Genomic DNA, 21,868 nt, shown 5'->3' on the forward strand with positions numbered 1-21,868 from the left:
GGCATGGCGCAGCACAGGAGCAGGCATGGCGGCATAGCACAGGAGCAGGCATGGCGGCGCAGCACAGGAACAGGCATGATGGCGCAGCACAGGAACAAGCATGGCGCAGCACAGGAGCAGGCATGGCGGCGTAGCACAGGAGCAGGTATGGCGCAGCACAGGAGCAGGCATGGCAGCATAGCACAGGAGTAGGCATAGTGGCGCAGCACAGGAGCAGGCATGGCGGCGCAGCACAGGAGCAGGCATGGCCGCGCAGGACAGGAGCAGGCATAGCGGCACAGCACAGGAGCAGGCATGGCAGCATAGCACAGGAGCAGGCATAGCGGCGCAGCACAGGAGCAGGCATGGTGGCGCAGCACAGGAGCAGGCATGGCCGCGCAGGACAGGAGCAGGCATAGCGGCGCAGCACAGGAGCAGGCATGGCGGCGCAGCACAGGAGCAGGCATGGCCGCGCAGGACAGGAGCAGGCATGGCGGCGCAGCACAGGAGCAGGCATGGCGCAGCACAGGAGCAGGCATGGCGGCATAGCACAGGAGCAGGCATGGCGGTGCAGCACAGGAACAGGGATGGTGGCGCAGCACAGGAACAAGCATGGCGCAGCACAGGAGCAGGCATGGCGGCGTAGCACAGGAGCAGGCATGGCGGCGCAGTACAGGAGCAGGCATGGCGGCGCAGCAGCACAAGAGCAGGCATGGTGCCTATGGTGCTGTAACCCTCATGGCACGAGCTATGCCTGTACCCCCCTAGATAGGCCACTGTGTAGACATCTCTACAGAGCAAATTATACTGAATGGTTTAACTTATACTGAGCATGGGATGTTTGGTGGTAACCAGTTACACTTTGATATGGTTTAGTGCCAATTTGCCTGCATTTGAGTAGGACCTATGCCTTACCTGTCCCATGTAATCTGTGAAGAACAGCATGTTGGAAAGGAATGCAGTCCAGCCGATAAGATGGCTCACACACAGATAACGGTAGTGAGATGGCATGGTTAGTAACGCATGAATCAGGGATTTAAGAGTCATTCGTTTCTGAACCTGAAATATAAAAATAACAATTATTAAATAAATCATAGGGCTAGATTTCCTTTCCCTATCTTCTGCACATATGAGTGAGTGTATACTACCACCACTGCTAGCACAGATGCAGAGCCTGCAGAGAAGCTGTGCTAGTAATTTCCTGTCTTGCAGTGTCTTGTAACCAGTGATGTCACTTCCTGCAGAAGAAGGGACTTCCTACTAATCAATCAGAGCGTTTCTTAGAGATGCAGCAATCCACAGCACAGCTCTGATGTAGTGTTGGGCGAACATCTAGATGTTCGGGTTCGGGCCGAACAGGCCGAACATGGCCGCGATGTTCGGGTGTTCGACCCGAACTCCGAACATAATGGAAGTCAATGGGGACCCGAACTTTTGTGCTTTGTAAAGCCTCCTTACATGCTACATACCCCAAATTTACAGGGTATGTGCACCTTGGGAGTGGGTACAAGAGGGAAAAAAAAATTAGCAAAAAGAGCTTATAGTTTTTGAGAAAATCGATTTTAAAGTTTCAAAGGGAAAACTGTCTTTTAAATGCGGGAAATGTCTGTTTTCTTTGCACAGGTAACATGCTTTTTGTCGGCATGCAGTCATAAATGTAATACATATAAGAGGTTCCAGGAAAAGGGACCGGTAACGCTAACCCAGCAGCAGCACACGTGATGGAACAAGAGGAGGGTGGCGCAGGAGGAGAAGGCCACGCTTTGAGACACAACAACCCAGGCCTTGCATGAGGACAAGAAGCGTGCGGATAGCAATTTGCATTTTGTCGCCATGCAGTCATAAATGTAATACAGATGAGAGGTTCAATAAACAGGGACCGGAAACGCTAACCCATCACAGATGTTCATTGTTCATGTTACTTGGTTGGGGTCCGGGAGTGTTGCGTAGTCGTTTCCAATCCAGGATTGATTCATTTTAATTTGAGTCAGACGGTCTGCATTTTCTGTGGAGAGGTGGATACGCCGCCGATCTGTGACGATGCCTCCGGCAGCACTGAAACAGCGTTCCGACATAACGCTGGCTGCCGGGCAAGCCAGCACCTCTATTGCGTACATTGCCAGTTTGTGCCAGGTGTCTAGCTTCGATACCCAATAGTTGAAGGGTGCAGATGGATTGTTCAACACAGCTACGCCATCTGACATGTAGTCCTTGACCATCTTCTCCAGGCGATCGGTGTTGGAGGTGGATCTGCACGCTTGCTGTTCTGTGTGCTGCTGCATGGGTGTCAGAAAATTTTCCCACTCCAAGGACACTGCCAATACCATTCCCTTTTGGGCACTAGCTGCGGCTTGTGTTGTTTGCTGCCCTCCTGGTCGTCCTGGGTTTGCGGAAGTCAGTCTGTCGGCGTACAACTGGCTAGAGGAGGGGGAGGATGTCAATCTCCTCTCTAAAGTCTCCACAAGGGCCTGCTGGTATTCTTCCATTTTGACCTGTCTGGCTCTTTCTTCAAGCAGTTTTGGAACATTGTGTTTGTACCGTGGATCCAGAAGGGTATAAACCCAGTAATTGGTGTTGTCCAGAATGCGCACAATGCGTGGGTCGCGTTCAATGCAGTCCAAGGCCGAAGAGGTCATAGCCTAGGGTCACAAAACCTGTTTATTGGGCAATTTCAATGGTGGCGAGTCTGACGTACATAAATCGCAGCAATGGCCGTTAGCAACGTCTGAATCTCACGAAATGTCTCATGCAGGTAGAAGACATATTGTTAGACTTGGGCTCCAAAGATGGGTTCCCTACATCTCTGCAAACCAGAGTTACAGGGCTCCAAATTTGGTAAAATCCCCCATAGGCTTTCATTGGGCCTCCTATTTACAGTTCCAAAATCTCACATCTTTTCAAAGGGCAATTACTCAGCAGTGGCAAATTTTCTAGCATTGTAGGGACCCTTAGGGGGAACATGACTGGTGAGTTTCGGGCCCCTAGGCCAAAGAGGTCATAGCCTAGGGTCACAAAAACCTGTTTATTGGGGCTATTTCAATGGTAGTGATGGTGACGTACATAAATCGCAGCAATGGCCGTTAGCAAAGTCTGAATCTCACGAAATGTCTCATGCAGGTAGAAGACATATTGTTAGACTTGGATTCCAAAGATGGGGTCCCTACATCTCTGCAAACCAGAGTTACAGGGGTCCAAAATTGGTAAAATCCCCCATAGGATTTCATTGGCTCCCTATTTCACTTTCCAAAATCTCACATCTTTTCGAAGGGCAATGGCTCAGCAGTACCAAATTTTCTAGCATTGTAGGGACCCTTAGGGGGAACATGACTGGTGAGTTTCGGGCCCCTAGGCCGAAGAGGTCATAGCCTAGGGTCACAAAAACCTGTTTATTGGGGCTATTTCAATGGTAGTGATTGTGGCGTACATAAATCGCAGCAATGGCCGTTAGCAAAGTCTGAATCTCACGAAATGTCTCATGCAGGTAGAAGACATATTGTTAGACTTGGATTCCAAAGATGGGGTCCCTACATCTCTGCAAACCAGAGTTACAGGGGTCCAAAATTGGTAAAATCCCCCATAGGCTTTCATTGGGCCTCCTATTTACCGTTCCAAAATCTCACACCATTTCAAAGGGCAATGGCTCAGCAGTGGCAAAACTCACCAGTCATGATCCCCCTAAGGGTCCCTACAATGCTAGAAAATTTGGTACTGCTGAGCCATTGCCCTTTGAAAAGATGTGAGATTTTGGAAAGTGAAATAGGGAGCCAATGAAATCCTATGGGGGATTTTACCAATTTTGGACCCCTGTAACTCTGGTTTGCAGAGATGTAGGGACCCCATCTTTGGAATCCAAGTCTAACAATATGTCTTCTACCTGCATGAGACATTTCGTGAGATTCAGACTTTGCTAACGGCCATTGCTGCGATTTATGTACGTCACCATCACTACCATTGAAATAGCCCCAATAAACAGGTTTTTGTGACCCTAGGCTATGACCTCTTCGGCCTAGGGGCCCGAAACTCACCAGTCATGTTCCCCCTAAGGGTCCCTACAATACTAGAAGATTTGGTACTGCTGAGCCATTGCCCTTTGAAAAGATGTGAGATTTTGGAAAGTGAAATAGGGAGCCAATGAAATCCTATGGGGGATTTTACCAATTTTGGACCCCTGTAACTCTGGTTTGCAGAGATGTAGGGACCCCATCTTTGGAATCCAAGTCTAACAATATGTCTTCTACCTGCATGAGACATTTCGTGAGATTCAGACTTTGCTAACGGCCATTGCTGCGATTTATGTACGTCACCATCGCTACCATTGAAATAGCCCCAATAAACAGGTTTTTGTGACCCTAGGCTATGACCTCTTCGGCCTAGGGGCCCGAAACTCACCAGTCATGTTCCCCCTAAGGGTCCCTACAATGCTAGAAAATTTGCCACTGCTGAGTAATTGCCCTTTGAAAAGATGTGAGATTTTGGAACTGTAAATAGGAGGCCCAATGAAAGCCTATGGGGGATTTTACCAAATTTGGAGCCCTGTAACTCTGGTTTGCAGAGATGTAGGGAACCCATCTTTGGAGCCCAAGTCTAACTATATGTCTTCTACCTGCATGAGACATTTCGTGAGATTCAGACGTTGCTAACGGCCATTGCTGCGATTTATGTACGTCAGACTCGCCACCATTGAAATTGCCCAATAAACAGGTTTTGTGACCCTAGGCTATGACCTCTTCGGCCTAGGACTGCATTGAACAAGACCCACGCATTGTGCGCATTCTGGACAACACCAATTACTGGGTTTATACCCTTCTGGATCCACGGTACAAACACAATGTTCCAAAACTGCTTGAAGAAAGAGCCAGACAGGTCAAAATGGAAGAATACCAGCAGGCCCTTGTGGAGACTTTAGAGAGGAGATTGACATCCTCCCCCTCCTCTAGCCAGTTGTACGCCGACAGACTGACTTCCGCAAACCCAGGACGACCAGGAGGGCAGCAAACAACACAAGCCGCAGCTAGTGCCCAAAAGGGAATGGTATTGGCAGTGTCCTTGGAGTGGGAAAATTTTCTGACACCCATGCAGCAGCACACAGAACAGCAAGCGTGCAGATCCACCTCCAACACCGATCGCCTGGAGAAGATGGTCAAGGACTACATGTCAGATGGCGTAGCTGTGTTGAACAATCCATCTGCACCCTTCAACTATTGGGTATCGAAGCTAGACACCTGGCACAAACTGGCAATGTACGCAATAGAGGTGCTGGCTTGCCCGGCAGCCAGCGTTATGTCGGAACGCTGTTTCAGTGCTGCCGGAGGCATCGTCACAGATCGGCGGCGTATCCGCCTCTCCACAGAAAATGCAGACCGTCTGACTCAAATTAAAATGAATCAATCCTGGATTGGAAACGACTACGCAACACTCCCGGACCCCAACCAAGTAACATGAACAATGAACATCTGTGATGGGTTAGCGTTTCCGGTCCCTGTTTATTGAACCTCTCATCTGTATTACATTTATGACTGCATGGTGACAAAATGCAAATTGCTATCCGCACGCTTCTTGTCCTCATGCAAGGCCTGGGTTGTTGTGTCTCAAAGCGTGGCCTTCTCCTCCTGCGCCACCCTCCTCTTGTTCCATCACGTGTGCTGCTGCTGGGTTAGCGTTACCGGTCCCTTTTCCTGGAACCTCTTATATGTATTACATTTATGACTGCATGCCGACAAAAAGCATGTTACCTGTGCAAAGAAAACAGACATTTCCCGCATTTAAAAGACAGTTTTCCCTTTGAAACTTTAAAATCGATTTTCTCAAAAACTATAAGCTCTTTTTGCTAAATTTTTTTTTCCTCTTGTACCCACTCCCAAGGTGCACATACCCTGTAAATTTGGGGTATGTAGCATGTAAGGAGGCTTTACAAAGCACGAAAGTTCGGGTCCCCATTGACTTCCATTATGTTCGGAGTTCGGCCATGTTCGGCCCGAACCCGAACATCTAGATGTTCGCCCAACACTACACGTGACCCGTTCGGCCAATCACATGCGCTCTTAGTTCGGCCATATGGCCGAACAGTTTGGCCGAACACCATCAGGTGTTCGGCCGAACCCGAACATCACCCGAACAGGGTGATGTTCTGCAGAACCCGAACAGTGGCGAACACTGTTCGCCCAACACTACTCTGATGCAAGCTCTGCTTCCGTTACTGTTTTCCCCAGCCTGTTCACTACACAGTTCCTGCACCTCCCACCTTGAGCTTCACCACAATTTATGTCCAAGTGCCTGGTGGTCCTAGGGACACGGAACACAAACATTATACAGTGAACAGGTTAAAGGTCACCTGAAACTAGAGTGATATTCCCTTTTAAACAATCCCAGTTGCCCAGCAGTTCTGCTGATCTTTCATGCATCAGTAGTATCTGAATCATACACCCGGAACAAGCATGTAGCTAATCTTGTCATATTTTTGTCGGAAATGTCTGATCTGAATGCTTGTTCACAGTCTATGGTTAAAAGCATTAGGAGGCAGATGATCAGCAGAACAGCCAGGCAACTGGTATTTTTCAAAAGGAAATAAATAATGGCAGCCTCCATATTCTCACTTAAAGGAATGATCCGCGGTACAAAAAAAAAAAAGTTCCACTTACCTGGGACTTCCTCCAGCCCGGGGCAGCCCTCCTGTGCCCCCGCCGCAGCTCCGGTGGTTCCCGGTCCTCTTCTCCAAATGTGCCCTACAAATGTGCAGAGCTACTGGGCCTGCGCAGTAGCGTCCAGATGACGTCGGCAGGACCACGTGACCCCCGCGGTGGAACGCAGCAGAGGCCGACCCGGAACCCAACCTGGCGAGGTCGGCTCCGCCGGCGAAGAGGACCGGGAACCACCGGAGCTGCGGCGGGGGCACAGGACGGCTGCCCCAGGCTGGAGGAAGCCCCAGGTAAGTGGAACTTTTTTTTTTATTTTCTGCGGATCATTCCTTTAAGTTGTTGTTTAAAGCAGCAGGGCCATCCATATTATCCCAGGAAACACGCACAGTAGATAACTTACACAACATATGTATTTTACTGTCCATGTTTTCATTTCAGTACATTTTATATAGTAAATAAAGAGACAATGGTTTCCGGCATTTTCCATCTTTACTGCCTCTGACTGATGCCAATCCTGAGGTCATTTCCTCCTTTACTGTTTTTTTTTACTCCTAGAAACTGAACTGCCATATCTAGCTTGCTTTGTAAACACATGAGAGCACAGCATAGATCGTATTTCATCAGTTTCTGCAGAGGGATGAGGTGCATTCTCCTTCTCAGCCTCATGTCACACTTAACTGCTCTCAGCCAATCAGTAAGGAGCAGGAATGTGGGAGGGGCGATGACAAGCTTCCTTCTCCTGGACAATGTTCCAAACAGAGCCAGGCTGACTAAGATACAATTTATTACAACAGAAACATTTATGATCATACTGAAATGGGCCAGGTTGTAGACTGCATATAAACACAGTGCAGTGGGTAAAGGGGATTTTATTTTATGGCTGACAATCCCACTTTAAGGATCAACCCACCGCGCCCACCTCCACATGTGCCCCATAACGGCTACTTATGGCTACTGCTACACTTGTGCAATTTCCCCTTTACCCCAACATGCACAGAGATATAGGCAGCGCTAGCAGTGGTGGGAGTCTTTATACTGGAGACAATACATCTATTTATAGTATGGACTACATACTTCTGTAGCTGTGCATTCATCAGCATTATGAATCAGCATTGTAGAATAACTTATTTCAGCTAAATGCTCCCCTTTCTTTCACGCAGTAGTACACCGCTTGCCATTTTTGTTCTGTTCTCAGCAGTCTGAACAGCAATATACAGTAATTGTTACTTGAAGGAATACACATTTTTCCATATTGAAAGCATTTCTTTTGATGCCTCGACAAGAACAACAAAAAAAGGCTGCTGATGCAAACCTATTACAATACTAAAAGCCTGGGGGAAGACAAAACAATCGGACTACTTTCCTTTCCCTCCACAGTGAAAACTATGGTGTGCTTTCAATGGCTACATATCAGGCAATCAGTAAAAAATAATGTAGGATTTGGTTTTTTTTGCAGAGGACTGGAAAACCTGGGATTTTACAGAAAGTGGAAAAAAGCACAGAAGGGTTAGGTGGCCAAGAGGGGGTGATCTTAAGGCTTTGTTCACATAGCAAACGCGGACGGCCGTGCGTTCGGAACGCAACGCATACGAACGCACGCCATCCGCATTTGTATGCGTTGCGTGGCTGATCCCATTCACTGAAAATGAATAGGACAGCCGCGCTTTTGGGAAAAAAATGCGTGCAGCATGCACAGGTCCGGAATGCATGCAGTGTGAACACCTCAAAGATTATCTAAAAGATTATTTACAGCATGTGTTTACTTAAAGAGAACCCGAGGTGGGTTTAAAGAATGTTATCTGCATACAGAGGCTGGATCTGCCTATACAGCCCAGCCTCTGTTGCTATCCCAAACCCCACTAAGGTCCCCCTGCACTCTGCAATCCCTCATAAATCACAGCCGTGCTGTGAGGCTGTGTTTACATCTGTAGTGTCAGTCTCAGCTGCTCCCCACCTCCTGCATAGCTCCGGTCCCTGCCCCCGTCCCTTCCCTCCAATCAGCAGGGAGGGAAGGGATGCAGGCGGGGACTGGAGTTCTGCAGGAGGCGGGGAGAGCAGCAGACTGACACTATAGAGATAAACACAGCCAGCTCTGACAAGCTGTTTGTCAGCAGCGTGGCTGTGATTTATGGAGGGATTGCAGAGTGCAGGGGGACCTTAGGGGGGTTTGGGATAGCAACAGAGGCTGGGTTGTATAGGCAGATCCAGCCTCTGTATGCAGATAATATTCTTCAAACCCACCTCGGGTTCTCTTTAAAGGGATACTTAAGTACAGCAGGAGCTGTAATCGGAATTATTTGTGGTTAACATGGCATAGACAGAGTATAAGACAGACGCACAGCACGTACAATTTAAAAAATGCAGTTATCAGTTCAATATTGTCCATTTCACTGTGGTGCAAAAACCGCCCAGTAAATAATAACAATAATAATAATAATAATGATGGTAATAATAATAAGGATGCAGGTAGTAGCCCTGAGTATATCCGGATAGGCCAGGCAGGCCGCAGCGGGGAATGGGTCATTCGACCCAGCTAGAGCGCGATGGTATGCGGGCCTGACAGGGGGAGGTTGGAGTTCAGTAGCCGAACAGCTTGGGGGAAGAAGGTGTTCTTCTGCCTGGTGGTTTTGGATGGTATAGTCCTGTAGCGACGGCCCAGCGGGAGGAGCTTGAAGTAGTGGCTGCCTGGGTGAGAGGGGTCACGGGAGAGCATGGTGGCCCTCTTCTTCATCCTGGCGGAGTGGAGGAGATCGAGAGGTGGAAGAGGAGATCAGATGATCTTCTCCGCGTCCTTTATGACTCTCTGAAGTTTGTGTTTGTCGCTAGCCGTTGCGCCAGCATACCAGACAATGACTGAGGAGCAGAGGATGGATTCTATGGTGGAAGTATAGAAGCTGGTCAGCAGCCCCCTGGGCATGCCAAATCTCTTCAGTTGGCGCAGGAAGAACAGCCTCTGCTGAGATTTCTTCTGTATTTTGGTGGTGTTTTGCTCCCACTTCAGCTTGTTAGTGAGAGTTGTGCCGAGGAACCGAACAGATGTCACCTTAGATACTTCTGTACCCCCAATGAGGACAGGTGGGAGGGGGGTAGGGTTCCGCCTGAAATCTACCACTAGTTCAATGGCCTTTGCTGCGTTGAGGACTAGGTTGTTGTCTTTGCACCAGTTGCATATTCTCACCTGGGGCTTCCCTCAGCCCCCTGCAGCTGATCGGTGCCCTCGCAGCCCCGCTCCGATGCTCCTGGACCTGCCGGCAAAGATGTCCGGTTTCGCCGTCACCGGCCAACAGGCATGGGAACGCGAGTGATTCTTCGCGTTCCCAGCCACAATAGCAGCACCCCCTATGCTGCTATTGCGGCAAGAAGGCCACAATGGTAGTATAGGGGGTGCTATTGTGGCAGGGAGGTGAGGGAAGCCTCAGGTGAGTTAAACTCATTTTTTTACCTGACTTAAGGTTCCCTTTAATTGTATCAAGTGAGGAATGTAAACACTTCTCTGTGCAGACACTCGAGAACACAGAGAGGCACTCAGAAATCATTCCTGGTACATTACAATAGAAATACCGCCCGTCCCCCACGCTGCCCGCCTCTGTGCGCTTCCTCCAATCGGAATCGAAGCCGCGACCCAGGAAGTACTCCCCAGGTCGTGGCTTAGGTTCCGAATGGAGGAAGCTCACAGAGGCGGACAGCGAGGGGGACAGAGGCGGGGGAGTGCAGAATGAATGACAGGCTGCAGGTAAAAAGAAGGCTATCGACAAACAGTTTGTTGCTAGCCTGGCGCTTTTTTCAGGGGGGCACAGCTGACCTGGGTGGGGGGGTTTCTGGGGGGGGGGACTAGAGGCAGCAATACAGAGACACAGAGGCATGTCATTATGCACAGAACATGCCTCTGTGTCCGCTTAAGATTTAAATGACCTGCCTCAGGTTTTCTTTAAGGTTAGTTCTAGGTATTAAGAGTGAGGGTTAGGTTAGGCCATAGTAAAATATTTGGTAAAGTTACCGATAGTTTACTATAGTGGATAAAAGAATATATATCAGTAAAATGTCCAATATTCTATATTTGTGCCCATTTCTACATGCCGTGTTTTCATAGGTATGCCCCCCTTATGGTGGAGTGTGTTATGCAAATGGTATAAATAAGACCGACGAAAATGGTATTCTCAAACCCAGGTTGCGGACCAGCAACCAGCCAACCACTGTATATAAAGGGAACCTGAGATGACGATAATGGTTATATTTATATTTACCTGTCGCTTCCTCCAACCCATGTGGTGCACGAGCTCCCTCGTCGTCCTCTCTGGCCACTCCGTTGTCTTCCGCACATGCTCGGACGCGCATGCACCTCGTCGCGCTCCCAGCAGCCAGGGGCGTTCTGCGTCTGTGCAGTAGTACTGCGCTGGCACAGAACACTTCAGGGCACGGGGCGTGTGTGGCAGGGACATACAGTGGTGTGAAAAACTATTTGCCCCCTTCCTGATTTCTTATTCTTTTGCATGTTTGTCACACTTAAATGTTTCTGCTCATCAAAAACCATTAACTATTAGTCAAAGATAACATAATTGAACACAAAATGCAGTTTTAAATGATGTTTTTTGTATTTAGTGAGAAGAAAAAAAACTCCAAATCTACATGACCCTGTGTGAAAAAGTGATTGCACCCCTTGTTAAAAAATAACTTAACTGTGGTTTATCACACCTGAGTTCAATTTCTGTAGTCACCCCCAGGCCTGATTACTGCCACACCTGTTTCAATCAAGAAATCACTTAAATAGGAGCTATCTGACACAGAGAAGTAGACCAAAAGCACCTCAAAAGCTAGACATCATGCAAAGATCCAAAGAAATTCGGGAACAAATGAGAACAAAAGTACCGTAATTGAGATTTACCAGTCTGGTAAAGGTTATAAAGCCATTTCTAAAGCTTTGGGACTCCAGCGCACCACAGTGAGAGCCATTATCCACAAATGGCAAAAACATGGAACAGTGATGAACCTTCCCAGGAGTGGCCGGCCGACCAAAATTACCCCAAGAGCGCAGAAAAAAACTCATCCGAGAGGCCACAAAAGACCCCAGGACAACATCTAAAGAACTGCAGGCCTCACTTGCCTCAATTAAGGTCAGTGTTCACGACTCCACCATAAGAAAGAGACTGAGCAAAAACGGCCTGCATGGCAGATATCCAAGGCGCAAACCACTTTTAAGCAAAAAGAACATTAAGGCTCGTCTCAATTTTGCTAAAAAAAACATCTCAATGATTGCCAAGACTTTTGGGAAAATATCTTGTGGACCAACAAGACAAAAGTTGAACTTTTTGGAAGGTGCGTGTCCCGTTACATCTGGCGTAGAAGTAATACAGCATTTCAGCAAAAGAACATCATACCAACAGTAAAATTTGGTGGTGGTAGTGTGATGGTCTGGGGTTGTTTTGCTGCTTCAGGACCTGGAAGGCTTGCTGTGATAGATGGAACCATGAATTCTACTGTCTACCAAAAAATCCTGAAGGAGAATGTCCGGCCATCTGTTCGTCAACTCAAGCTGAAGCGATCTTGGGTGCTGCAGCAGGACAATGACCCAAAACACACCAGCAAATCCACCTCTGAATGGCTGAAGAAAAACAAAATGAAGACTTTGGAGTGGCCTAGTCAAAGTCCTGACCTGAATCCTATTGAGATGTTGTGGCATGACCTTAAAAAGGGGTTCATGCTAGAAAACCCTCAAATAAAGCTGAATTACAACACTTCTGCAAAGATGAGTGGGCCAAAATTCCCCCAGAGCGCTGTAAAAGACTCGTTGCAAGTTATCGCAAACGTTTGATTGCAGTTATTGCTGCTAAGGGTGGCCCAACCAGTTATTAGGTTCAGGGGGCAATTTCTTTTTCACACAGGGCCATGTAGGTTTGGAGTTTTTTTTCTCACTAAATGATAAAAACCATCATTTAAAACTGCATTTTGTGTTCAATTATGTTATCTTTGACTAATAGTTAAAGTTTTTTGACGAGCAGAAACATTTAAGTGTGACAAACATGCAAAAGAATAAGAAATCAGGAAGGGGGCAAATAGTTTTTCACACCACTGTACATGCACAAGACCACACGGCCAGATTACCGGGGGGGATAATTAGAAGTCAAGTCAATGGAGCAGCCGGAGAGGATGGAAATGGAGCTCAGGCACCTCAGGCTCACTTTAAAATTTGTGAGTGCACCTGAAGTATTACCATTCACCACTTCTAGTCAACAAAAGTTAGAATTGCTGAAGGAAGTCAAATCCAGTGGTGCAGCAATAAGGGTTGCAGAGTTAGCCACCGCATCGGGGCCCTTGGGCCAGAGGGGCCACGTAAGGCCCTCCCACAACTGCAGTATTAGCTCTTTACTGGTCCTGTGCTTGTAATAATCACTTCTATAGATGCTTTGAATAATGATAATTAAAAAGCTGCTCCCCATGCCCGTCTTGCACCTCTGACAGTGTGGTTGTCTTTGGCAGGTTATGTATAAATTGCTGGGGGGGGGGGGGGGGCATGTATAACTCACCCTGGGGCCCCTAGCTCCTAACCTACACCACTGGTCAAATCACAACAGTTCTACGGCAATAAGTTCTCAATCTCGGAATGAAGATCGCCGAGTTGGTAATCCTAAACTATTAAGAGAAGGGTATTTAACTAGAAGGGGCCATTCACACTTATTAGAATTACAGGCATCATGCAGAATTGTGATGTTGCGTTTGTTGCAAATCTAATGTATTTCAAAGGCATTGCATTTGTCCCACTATTTTTTTATGGTGGTGCCCCACTATAGGTAGTCTGGTATACAGTAGTTGGTGCCCCAGTATAGATAGTCTGGTATACAGTAGGTGGTGCCCCAGTATAGGTAGTCTGGTATACAGTAGGTGGTGCCCCAGTATAGGTAGACTGGAATACAGTAGTTGGTGCCCCAGTATAGGTAGTCTGGTATACAGTAGGTGGTGCCCCAGTATAGGTAGACTGGTATACAGTAGTTGGTGCCCCAGTATAGGTAGTCTGGTATACAGTAGGTGGTGCCCCACTATAGGTAGTCTGGTATACAGTAGTTGGTGCCCCAGTATAGGTAGTCTGGTATACAGTAGTTGGTGCCCCAGTATAGGTAGTCTGGTATACAGTAGGTGGTGCCCCAGTATAGGTAGACTGGTATACAGTAGGTGGTGCCCCAGTATAGGTAGCCTGGTATACAGTAGGTGGTGCCCCAGTATAGGTAGCCTGGTATACAGTAGGTGGTGCCCCAGTATAGGTAGTCTGGTATACAGTAGGTGGTGCCTCAGTATAGGTAGTCTGGTATACAGTAGGTGGTGCCCCAGTATAGGTAGCCTGGTATACAGTAGGTGGTGCCCCAGTATAGGTAGCCTGGTATACAGTAGGTGGTGCCCCAGTATAGGTAGTCTGGTATACAGTAGGTGGTGCCCCAGTATAGGTAGACTGGTATACAGTAGTTGGTGCCCCAGTATAGGTAGTCTGGTATACAGTAGGTGGTGCCCCAGTATAGGTAGACTGGTATACAGTAGTTGGTGCCCCAGTATAGGTAGTCTGGTATACAGTAGTTGGTGCCCCAGTATAGGTAGTCTGGTATACAGTAGGTGGTGCCCCAGTATAGGTAGACTGGTATACAGTAGTTGGTGCCCCAGTATAGGTAGTCTGGTATACAGTAGGTGGTGCCCCAGTATAGGTAGTCTGGTATACAGTAGTTGGTGCCCCAGCCCCCAGTATAGGTAGCCAGGTATGGATGGCGTCCCAACATATTTTGAAGTAAATAAGATACATTTTCATGTACAATTAATTTCACTGGTGGTATGTACGATACAAATATTTGTAATCCAAAAAACTGCATAATAAGCATGTGCAAAAACTTGAAATAGCAAAGGGGAAAAAGAGAAAATGGCAAAGGAAAAAAAAATCAAAAGAACAAAACCCCCAAAAATAAAAACACAAAACGGAGAGATCAGATGTGTGTTAAAATGTGGAAAATTGCTGGAGGAATTAGTATGGAGATGTGACCGCTGCCAGAATTCCAATGGTAAAGTCACAATTCAGAACTCCGCAAGATCCGTGCGCTAATCCCTAGTGAATAATACTCGCTTGGAGCGGAAGAATAAATGGGGAGTAGAAAGAGTAGAGAGAGTGACATCAAGACAAGGCAAAGAATATTTATATCGCGCTTTTCTTCTTTCTTCACTAGGGCAGTAGGCAGTAGCAGTGTTAGGGAGTCTTGCCCAAGGTCTCCTCACTGAGTAGGTGCTGGCTTACTGAACGCGAAGAGCTGAAATTTGAACCTTAAACTGGAACTGAACTCTTGCACAGGACAGAAGGAAAAGGGAGATAAATGCACCCTGTATGTATTCAGAGAGTTTGGCCAGCCTCATTCTCACTGATCTGTGTCACATCTCAAGTTGTAATTGGATCTCTCCCGTGTGTCAGGTGACTGCCATGGCAGATCAGCTCATGGGAAAGCACAGGATGTTAACAATATGTCTGCTTCCATGAAACCAAAAGTATACACATTGTAGATTTATTGCCGGATTTCTATCAGCTGTAACATGGAAATGTTTTTGTTTAAAGGTTATGAATGATGCTGTTGCATATCTTATAGAGCAGAGAGGAAGTTCTGAGTACAGGTCCACTTTAAAGTGAACCTTAAGTCAAATAAAAAAAACGAGTTTTACTCACCTGGGGCTTCCCTCAGCCCCCTGCAGCTGATCGGTGCCCACGTAGAGTCGCTCCGATCCTCCTGTCCAGGCTGGAAACGCGAGTGATTCTTCACGTTCCCAGCCACAATAGCGCCCTCTATGCTGCTATTGCAGCCTTCCTTGTCACAAAAGCAGTATAAGGGGGTGCTATTGTGGCTGGGAACGCGGAGAATCACTCGCGTTCCCAGCCTGTCGGCGGCTGTCGCCGAAACAGGAAGTAGCCGCCGGCGGGGACAGGAGGATCGGAGCGAGGGCACCGATCAGCTGCAGATGGCTGAGGGAAGCCCCAGGTGAGTAAAACTCATTTTTTTATTTGACTTAAGTGTCACTTTAACCAGTACATCCCTGGGGTTTGAAACGCCCCTGAATCGTCTGAATTTATTTTACATCTGTTTGTTTCATTAAATCAGCTAAGCTTATATTTCCATTCTGTTATCATAAACATCATTTATCATTTATAATGTATTTGCAATCATTATTTATCCATTGTGTCATGGGAAAGACTTGAACTGAATTTAAAATAGCGCGTCAGATCGGTATGTTATAAACAGATCTACAAGTGCTTCCGCAAGTCCCGATCTCTGTGTCACACAAACCCAGGAAGGTCCCTTTGTGGGACAACAGCTGAGAAGATACGGTCGCAAGATTTAAAGCGGACCTGAGATGAAATACTAACTAGAACAAGTAGCTGGTCTATATATCTTATCTAAAGTTTAGATAGTTTACACAGCAAATCTGGCTGCATACAGCTTCAACAGTTCATAATGGTGTATTCCTGTGAAACAATGAGAGCGGCCATGTTCTGTTTGTCATCATTACACAGGTAATCCGCAACTGCATCTCCACCCCTCAGCCTGTGAAATATTCACCCCCCCTCCCCTCTGCCTCTGAAATCTCTGGCTAGTAACCTCCTCCTTCTCCTGCCCAGACAGAGCTCCCATAAGCCCTTCCTACATGGGTCTGAGTGCCTTGGCGTTTTGGAGCTTTGCGCATGTCACCACAACACCCAGCATGCCCCATAGAGGCACCACAGCACCCAGTATGCCCCACAGAGGCACCACAGTACCCAGCATGGCACCACAGCACGCAGCGTGGCACCACACAACACCCAACATGCATTTGTTTTTATATTAATGGAGAGGGGAGCTTCATTCAATATTTTGCTGGGCAGGCCTACTTAGACCACTGTTACATTCACGTAAATTTAGCTCCACCCATAACCACACCCATATTCAGGTGCATGGCCACACCCATTTTTGATTGGTGTGACCAAAAGTGCCCCGGATTTCTTAGGATCCTAGCAACACCCCTGGTGCAAGGTAATGACCATGTCTTCCTATGGCACAAGTGGGCGATATTACCATTTAACAGTGTGCTGACCAGGAAGCGGTTATGGGGTAATGACCATTTTTAAAATGGAGGATGGAGAATTCCATTGATCACAGTGGACAAATGGGACGCAGGAGAGAGAAAGAGCTTGCAGGTATTGACAGTATGGATGGGAAGGCCATGCTTTTAAAGGGATACTGTAGGGGGGTCAGGGGAAAATGAGTTGAACTTACCCAGGGCTTCTAACGGTCCCCCGCAGACATCCTGTGTTGGCGCAGCCACTCACCGATGCTCCGGCCCCGCCTCCAGTTCACTTCTGGAATTTCAGACTTTAAAGTCAGAAAACCACTGCGCCTGCGTTGCCGTGTCCTCGATCCCGCTGATGTCACCAGGAGCGTACTGCGCAGGCCCAGTATGGTCTGTGTCTACGCAGTACACTCCTGGTGACATCAGCGGGAGCGAGGACACAGCAACGCAGGCGCAGTGGTTTTCTGATTTTAAAGTCTGAAATTCCAGAAGTGAACTGGAGGCGGGGCCGGAGCATCGGTGAGTGGCTGCGCGGGCACAGGATGTCTGCGGGGGACCATTAGAAGCCCCGGGTAAGTTCAGCTCATTTTCCCCCGACCCCCCTACAGTATCCCTTTAAATACATGTTGCCAATGTGCATAAACAGACCAATATGGCAAATCATGACAGGAGGAGATGGAAAGGCTCCATGCATTTGGACAAGGAAAAAAAAGTAAGGATATGCACTGTTACTTAAATATATTGTCACCCTAGAACAGGGGTTCTCAAACTGGGTGCCGCGGCATGCATCCCCATCCTTTATGTAATACCATCAGGTAATGCAACCGCACATTGATACACAATGTGGCTGCATTACCTGCTAGTTAACCTTTAGTCCCCGCATCCATGGTTGAAGTTGAACATGAGAGGAATCATGGTGCCTAATAAGCATCACTAGCTACTTGGAGTACTTGGAGTGAGTCGTTGCCTGATAAGGGTCATAACAGCATTTCTGTAGTTGAATTTGCCGAGGGGTGCCTTGAGAAAATTTCAAAGCCATCAAGGGTGCCCTCACCCAAAAAAGTTTGGTAACCACTGCCCCAGAAAATTAGCGAAAAAAAAAGTAAAATGGTCAAGTCCAAAAATTACGTGCATGTATATACATCTGCAGTGGCCCAACATCTCCATGCATATGCATATGGCAAAGGACCGCCATTAGGGCTTGTTCACACTATGAGTGCTTTTCGATTTTGAAAAGCGCTGGAGATTTTTAAAAGTGCTTTGAAAGCACTTGACCAGTGTTTCTCAATGTGAGTGTTCTCACATGAGCAATGAGCTTTCTTTCCAATCGCAAACACGGATCCTGCACCATTTCCTTAGCGTTACCGATTTTTCCTATACCTTGCATTGAAACACAAAGAGTTTGGAAAAGCAATTTTCTGAGCGGTTTTTTTTTTTTTTCAGAAAGTAAATTATAGCTATTAATTTCCAGGTTAAAAGAGTTCACTTCCTGTTTGCAGCCAAGAAGAAAAGTTCAAATTGCCTAACAAAAAAGCACCCAGAAAGCGCTAGGAAAAGTGCTTACACACACAAAAGTGCTTACACAGCTAACTTTAAATAACCCTAAGTACCCCCTTCTGAACACCTAACCTTAACCAATTCCCCACTCACCTAACCTTAAAGAGACACTAAAGCGGAAAAAATTATGATATTATGATTTGAATGTGTAGTACAGCTAAGAACATTAAGATCAGATACATCAGTCTAATTGTTTCCAGTACAGGAAGAGTTAAGGAACTCCAGTTATTTCTATGCAAAAAAGCCATTGATCTCTACGACTTTCAAAGTCATGGAGAGTGCTGTCTTCTGACTTTTATTATCTCAACTGTTCCTGAACTATTTACCTTTTCTCTGCCAGAGGAGAGGTCATTAGTTCACAGACTGCTCTGAAAGAATCATTTTGAATGCTGAGTGTTGTGTAATCTGCACATATTATAGAATTATGCAATGTTAGAAAAACACTATATATACCTGAAAATAAAAATATGAGAATATTTTCTTTGCTGCTAATCTTCTAGTAATTATTCATAGTACACAACCAATTCACAATATCATATTTTTTTTCACTTCAGTGTCTCTTTAACCGACAAACTTCCCTCGCTGCCAATCGCCTGCAAAATGAATTTTGGGTGCCACCACAGGCAATAGTATTGGCAATAGTATGAAATTTGGCTGCCTGCAATGCTTAATATGCTAAAATACAGCTTTAGTTGTAGCCGTATTAAAACTCATTTTGCAATGTGAGCGGCCCCGGCATCCGCTATTTAACAAAATTCACACTATGACCGATATTCATAAAGGTGCCTATGGCAGCGGCCAAACTTTTGCCATTATCTACTACTATCTTTCGGTAAAGATGAAAAACAAAAGCTCACTCTATTCATAATAAAAAAGAAAAAAAATCTTTGCATTGGGGATCCCCAGAGCAACAAAAACTCATTAACCCATTCAGGTTCCGTCGTTTTCACGTGAGAAATGTTCACCTCCCATTCATTAGCCTATAACTTTATCACTACTTATCACAATGCACTGATCTATATCTTGTTTTTTCCGCCACCAATTAGGCTTTCTTTGGGGGGTACATTTTGCTAAGAGCCACTTTACTGTAAATGCATTTTAACAGGAAGAATAAGAAAAAAATTGAAAAATTCATTATTTCTCAGTTTTCAGCCATTATAGTTTTAAAATAATACATGCCTCCATAATTAAAACTCGCGTATTGTATTTGTCCATATGTCCCGGTTATTACACCGTTAAAATTATGTCCCTATCACAATGTATGGCGACAATATTTTATTTGGAAATAAAGGTGCATTTTTTCCATTTTGCATCTATCACTATTTACAAGTTTAAAATAAAAAAAATATAGAAATATTTCATCTTTACATTGATATTTAAAAAGTTTAGACCCTTAGGTAAATATTTACATGTTTTTTTTTTTTTTTATTGTAATGGTTTTTTTTTTTATACTAAACATTTTATTTGGGTACTTTTGGGAGGGTGGGAGGTAAACAATAGATTTATAATGTAAGTGTGTGTTAATTCTGTTTTTTTTTTTTTTTTTCAGGTGTAGTATTACTTTTTGGCCACAAGATGGCGGCCATGAGTTTGTTTACATGACGTCACTCTAAGCGTAGCACGCGCTTAGAGTGACGCATCAGGAAGAAGACGGCCAGAAAAAGCTCAGCTTCCGAGAGAAGCTGTCGCTTTTTCAGCGGGGGAGAGGAATCAATGATCGGGCTCCGTAGCCCGATACATTGATTTCTTGGCTACCGAATCCGCGGCCGGGAGTGCGCGTGCACGCGCACGATCGGCCGCGGGGGCGCGCGGTAGCGCGCATGGTTCCTGGACGTAGAAACTACGTCCAGGAAGCAAAATAGGTTAAGGAAATGTTTTTTAAAAAATGTCAAACTGCCTAAGAAGAATTCAGTTTTTAACACTTCAGGGAAGTTGAAAAGGCTTGAGATCATCTCTCAATTCTGGAGCGGAGAGAGATCCACTAACACATTGGCCAATATGCTCCATCACAAAGATACTACAGGGAAGTCTAAAAACCCCATCACAACACAGATACTACAGGAAGTCTAACAACCACACAGATCTCAACACTAGCAATTACTTGTCATCAACGTACTTTTTTCCCAGTTTTCCCTCACATTTGCTTTTCTTCTCAGAGCCCCTGATGAGTCTGTATTGATGACGAAACGCGTAGGGCGGAGCCAGTACGCCTGACGCAGACACGCTCTCTAGCGGTGTGTGGAGAGAGGAAGCACGGAGTGGCGTGGGGACTGCGGATAGCGCGACGCCGCACGGCAGATACCTTTTCGCCTACAAGGGCCTTAGGAGCACCGGTCTGATATGCTCATCTCTATCTTGGAGCTTGTGAGTTTTTAATTGGCGCGAGAAGCGCGGTTATGTATCAAATGTTTGAACATACTGCGCAATGAGTTTTTTACTTGTATTTTAGTGATTTTTTAATGAAGAAATTAAATATCTTATCTTACGAATGGGTGTGCCTTATTGATGTGCTGGGGTGAGGCACAAATACAAAGCGAGAGATCCACCTGAAAAGCGAGGTGGCAAGAGTCTGGTGAGCCTCTCCGATTACGGGTGGTGGTAACACGAGTGGATACACTGGTTGCTCACACTGCACGGGTTTTGAAGAGTGGACTTGTGAAATCAGTATTACGCTATGTATAGTGTGCTTGTCTTTTTATAGGTTTATTATTCTGGAATGGGAACGCAGTGGACTTATTCTGTTTGCTTTTCTTCTCTGACTATTTCCTTCACTTCAGCTACATGTGGCAGGCTGCTATAAACTGCTAAGCGTACAGGAAATTGTTGACATGGGATTACAGGCAGCCTAATGAAGACAAACCCCTGAACAGTCATGAACAATAATTACAGCAATGTAGACTGGCAGCCCTGCATTAAGAGTAATTACACTCTTAATTGATGAAACAAAGTTAGAGCAAATAACAGCGACAGACGCCGTTTCGGAGGTAGTCTTCCTTTTCTCGAGCTGTGTTGGCTCTCTCTCTTGATAAAGGAGGACTACCTCCGAAGCGGAATCGGTCGCGGTTGGCTCCTTTTATGTACTAGGTTTCATCAATTTAGAGTATATTTACTTGTGGTGCTGCCAGTCTACATTGTTGCATTTACTGACTCCTAAGGGTTACAGAGTCCATCTGGCTTTAGCACACGTTGGTCAACTTCTCTGGATCCTAATAACACTAATTACAAATAAAAATGACTATTAAAGTGTAAGAGCGATGGGTCAGAGATATAGGGGAGATAACTGATGAAGAATGGGAGAGGGTGGTGAGCAGAGGGGCTGCAGTTTTGATCTCGTCCAGGGACAGACTAATACATCTGAAATATCTGCATAGAATATATTTAACTCCCAGTAGGTTACATAAATTGAAGAATACTCATTCAAACTTATGCACCAGATGCGGGATTATGGAAGGGTCTTTCATACATACGTTTTGGACGTGCCCGGAATGGACAAGGTTTTGGAGGCAGGTAGAAACAACTATTGGGGAAGTGCTAGACCTTCCATTTAAACTTGAGACTAAAATGGCGACACTGGGAATTTGTGATAAAGGCACCTTTAACAAATATAAACAAGCAATGATCCTTACACTTTGTCATGT

General features: G+C 46.1%; 1 protein-coding gene across 1 annotated transcript in view; it reads right to left on the bottom strand.

Annotated features, from left to right (window-relative positions):
• Window positions 1–21,868, bottom strand: part of SLC45A2 (solute carrier family 45 member 2) — a 158,081-nt gene that overhangs the window by 35,097 nt on the left and 101,116 nt on the right. Inside the window, exon 4 of the mRNA XM_068251248.1 lies at window positions 895–1,038. Coding sequence (XP_068107349.1) covers window positions 895–1,038 — 144 coding nt within the window. The remainder of the gene's footprint in view (window positions 1–894; window positions 1,039–21,868) is intronic.

The sequence above is a fragment of the Hyperolius riggenbachi genome, chromosome 1 (assembly GCF_040937935.1).
Source record: "Hyperolius riggenbachi isolate aHypRig1 chromosome 1, aHypRig1.pri, whole genome shotgun sequence".
In the NCBI taxonomy this organism is placed as follows: Eukaryota; Metazoa; Chordata; class Amphibia; order Anura; family Hyperoliidae; genus Hyperolius; species Hyperolius riggenbachi.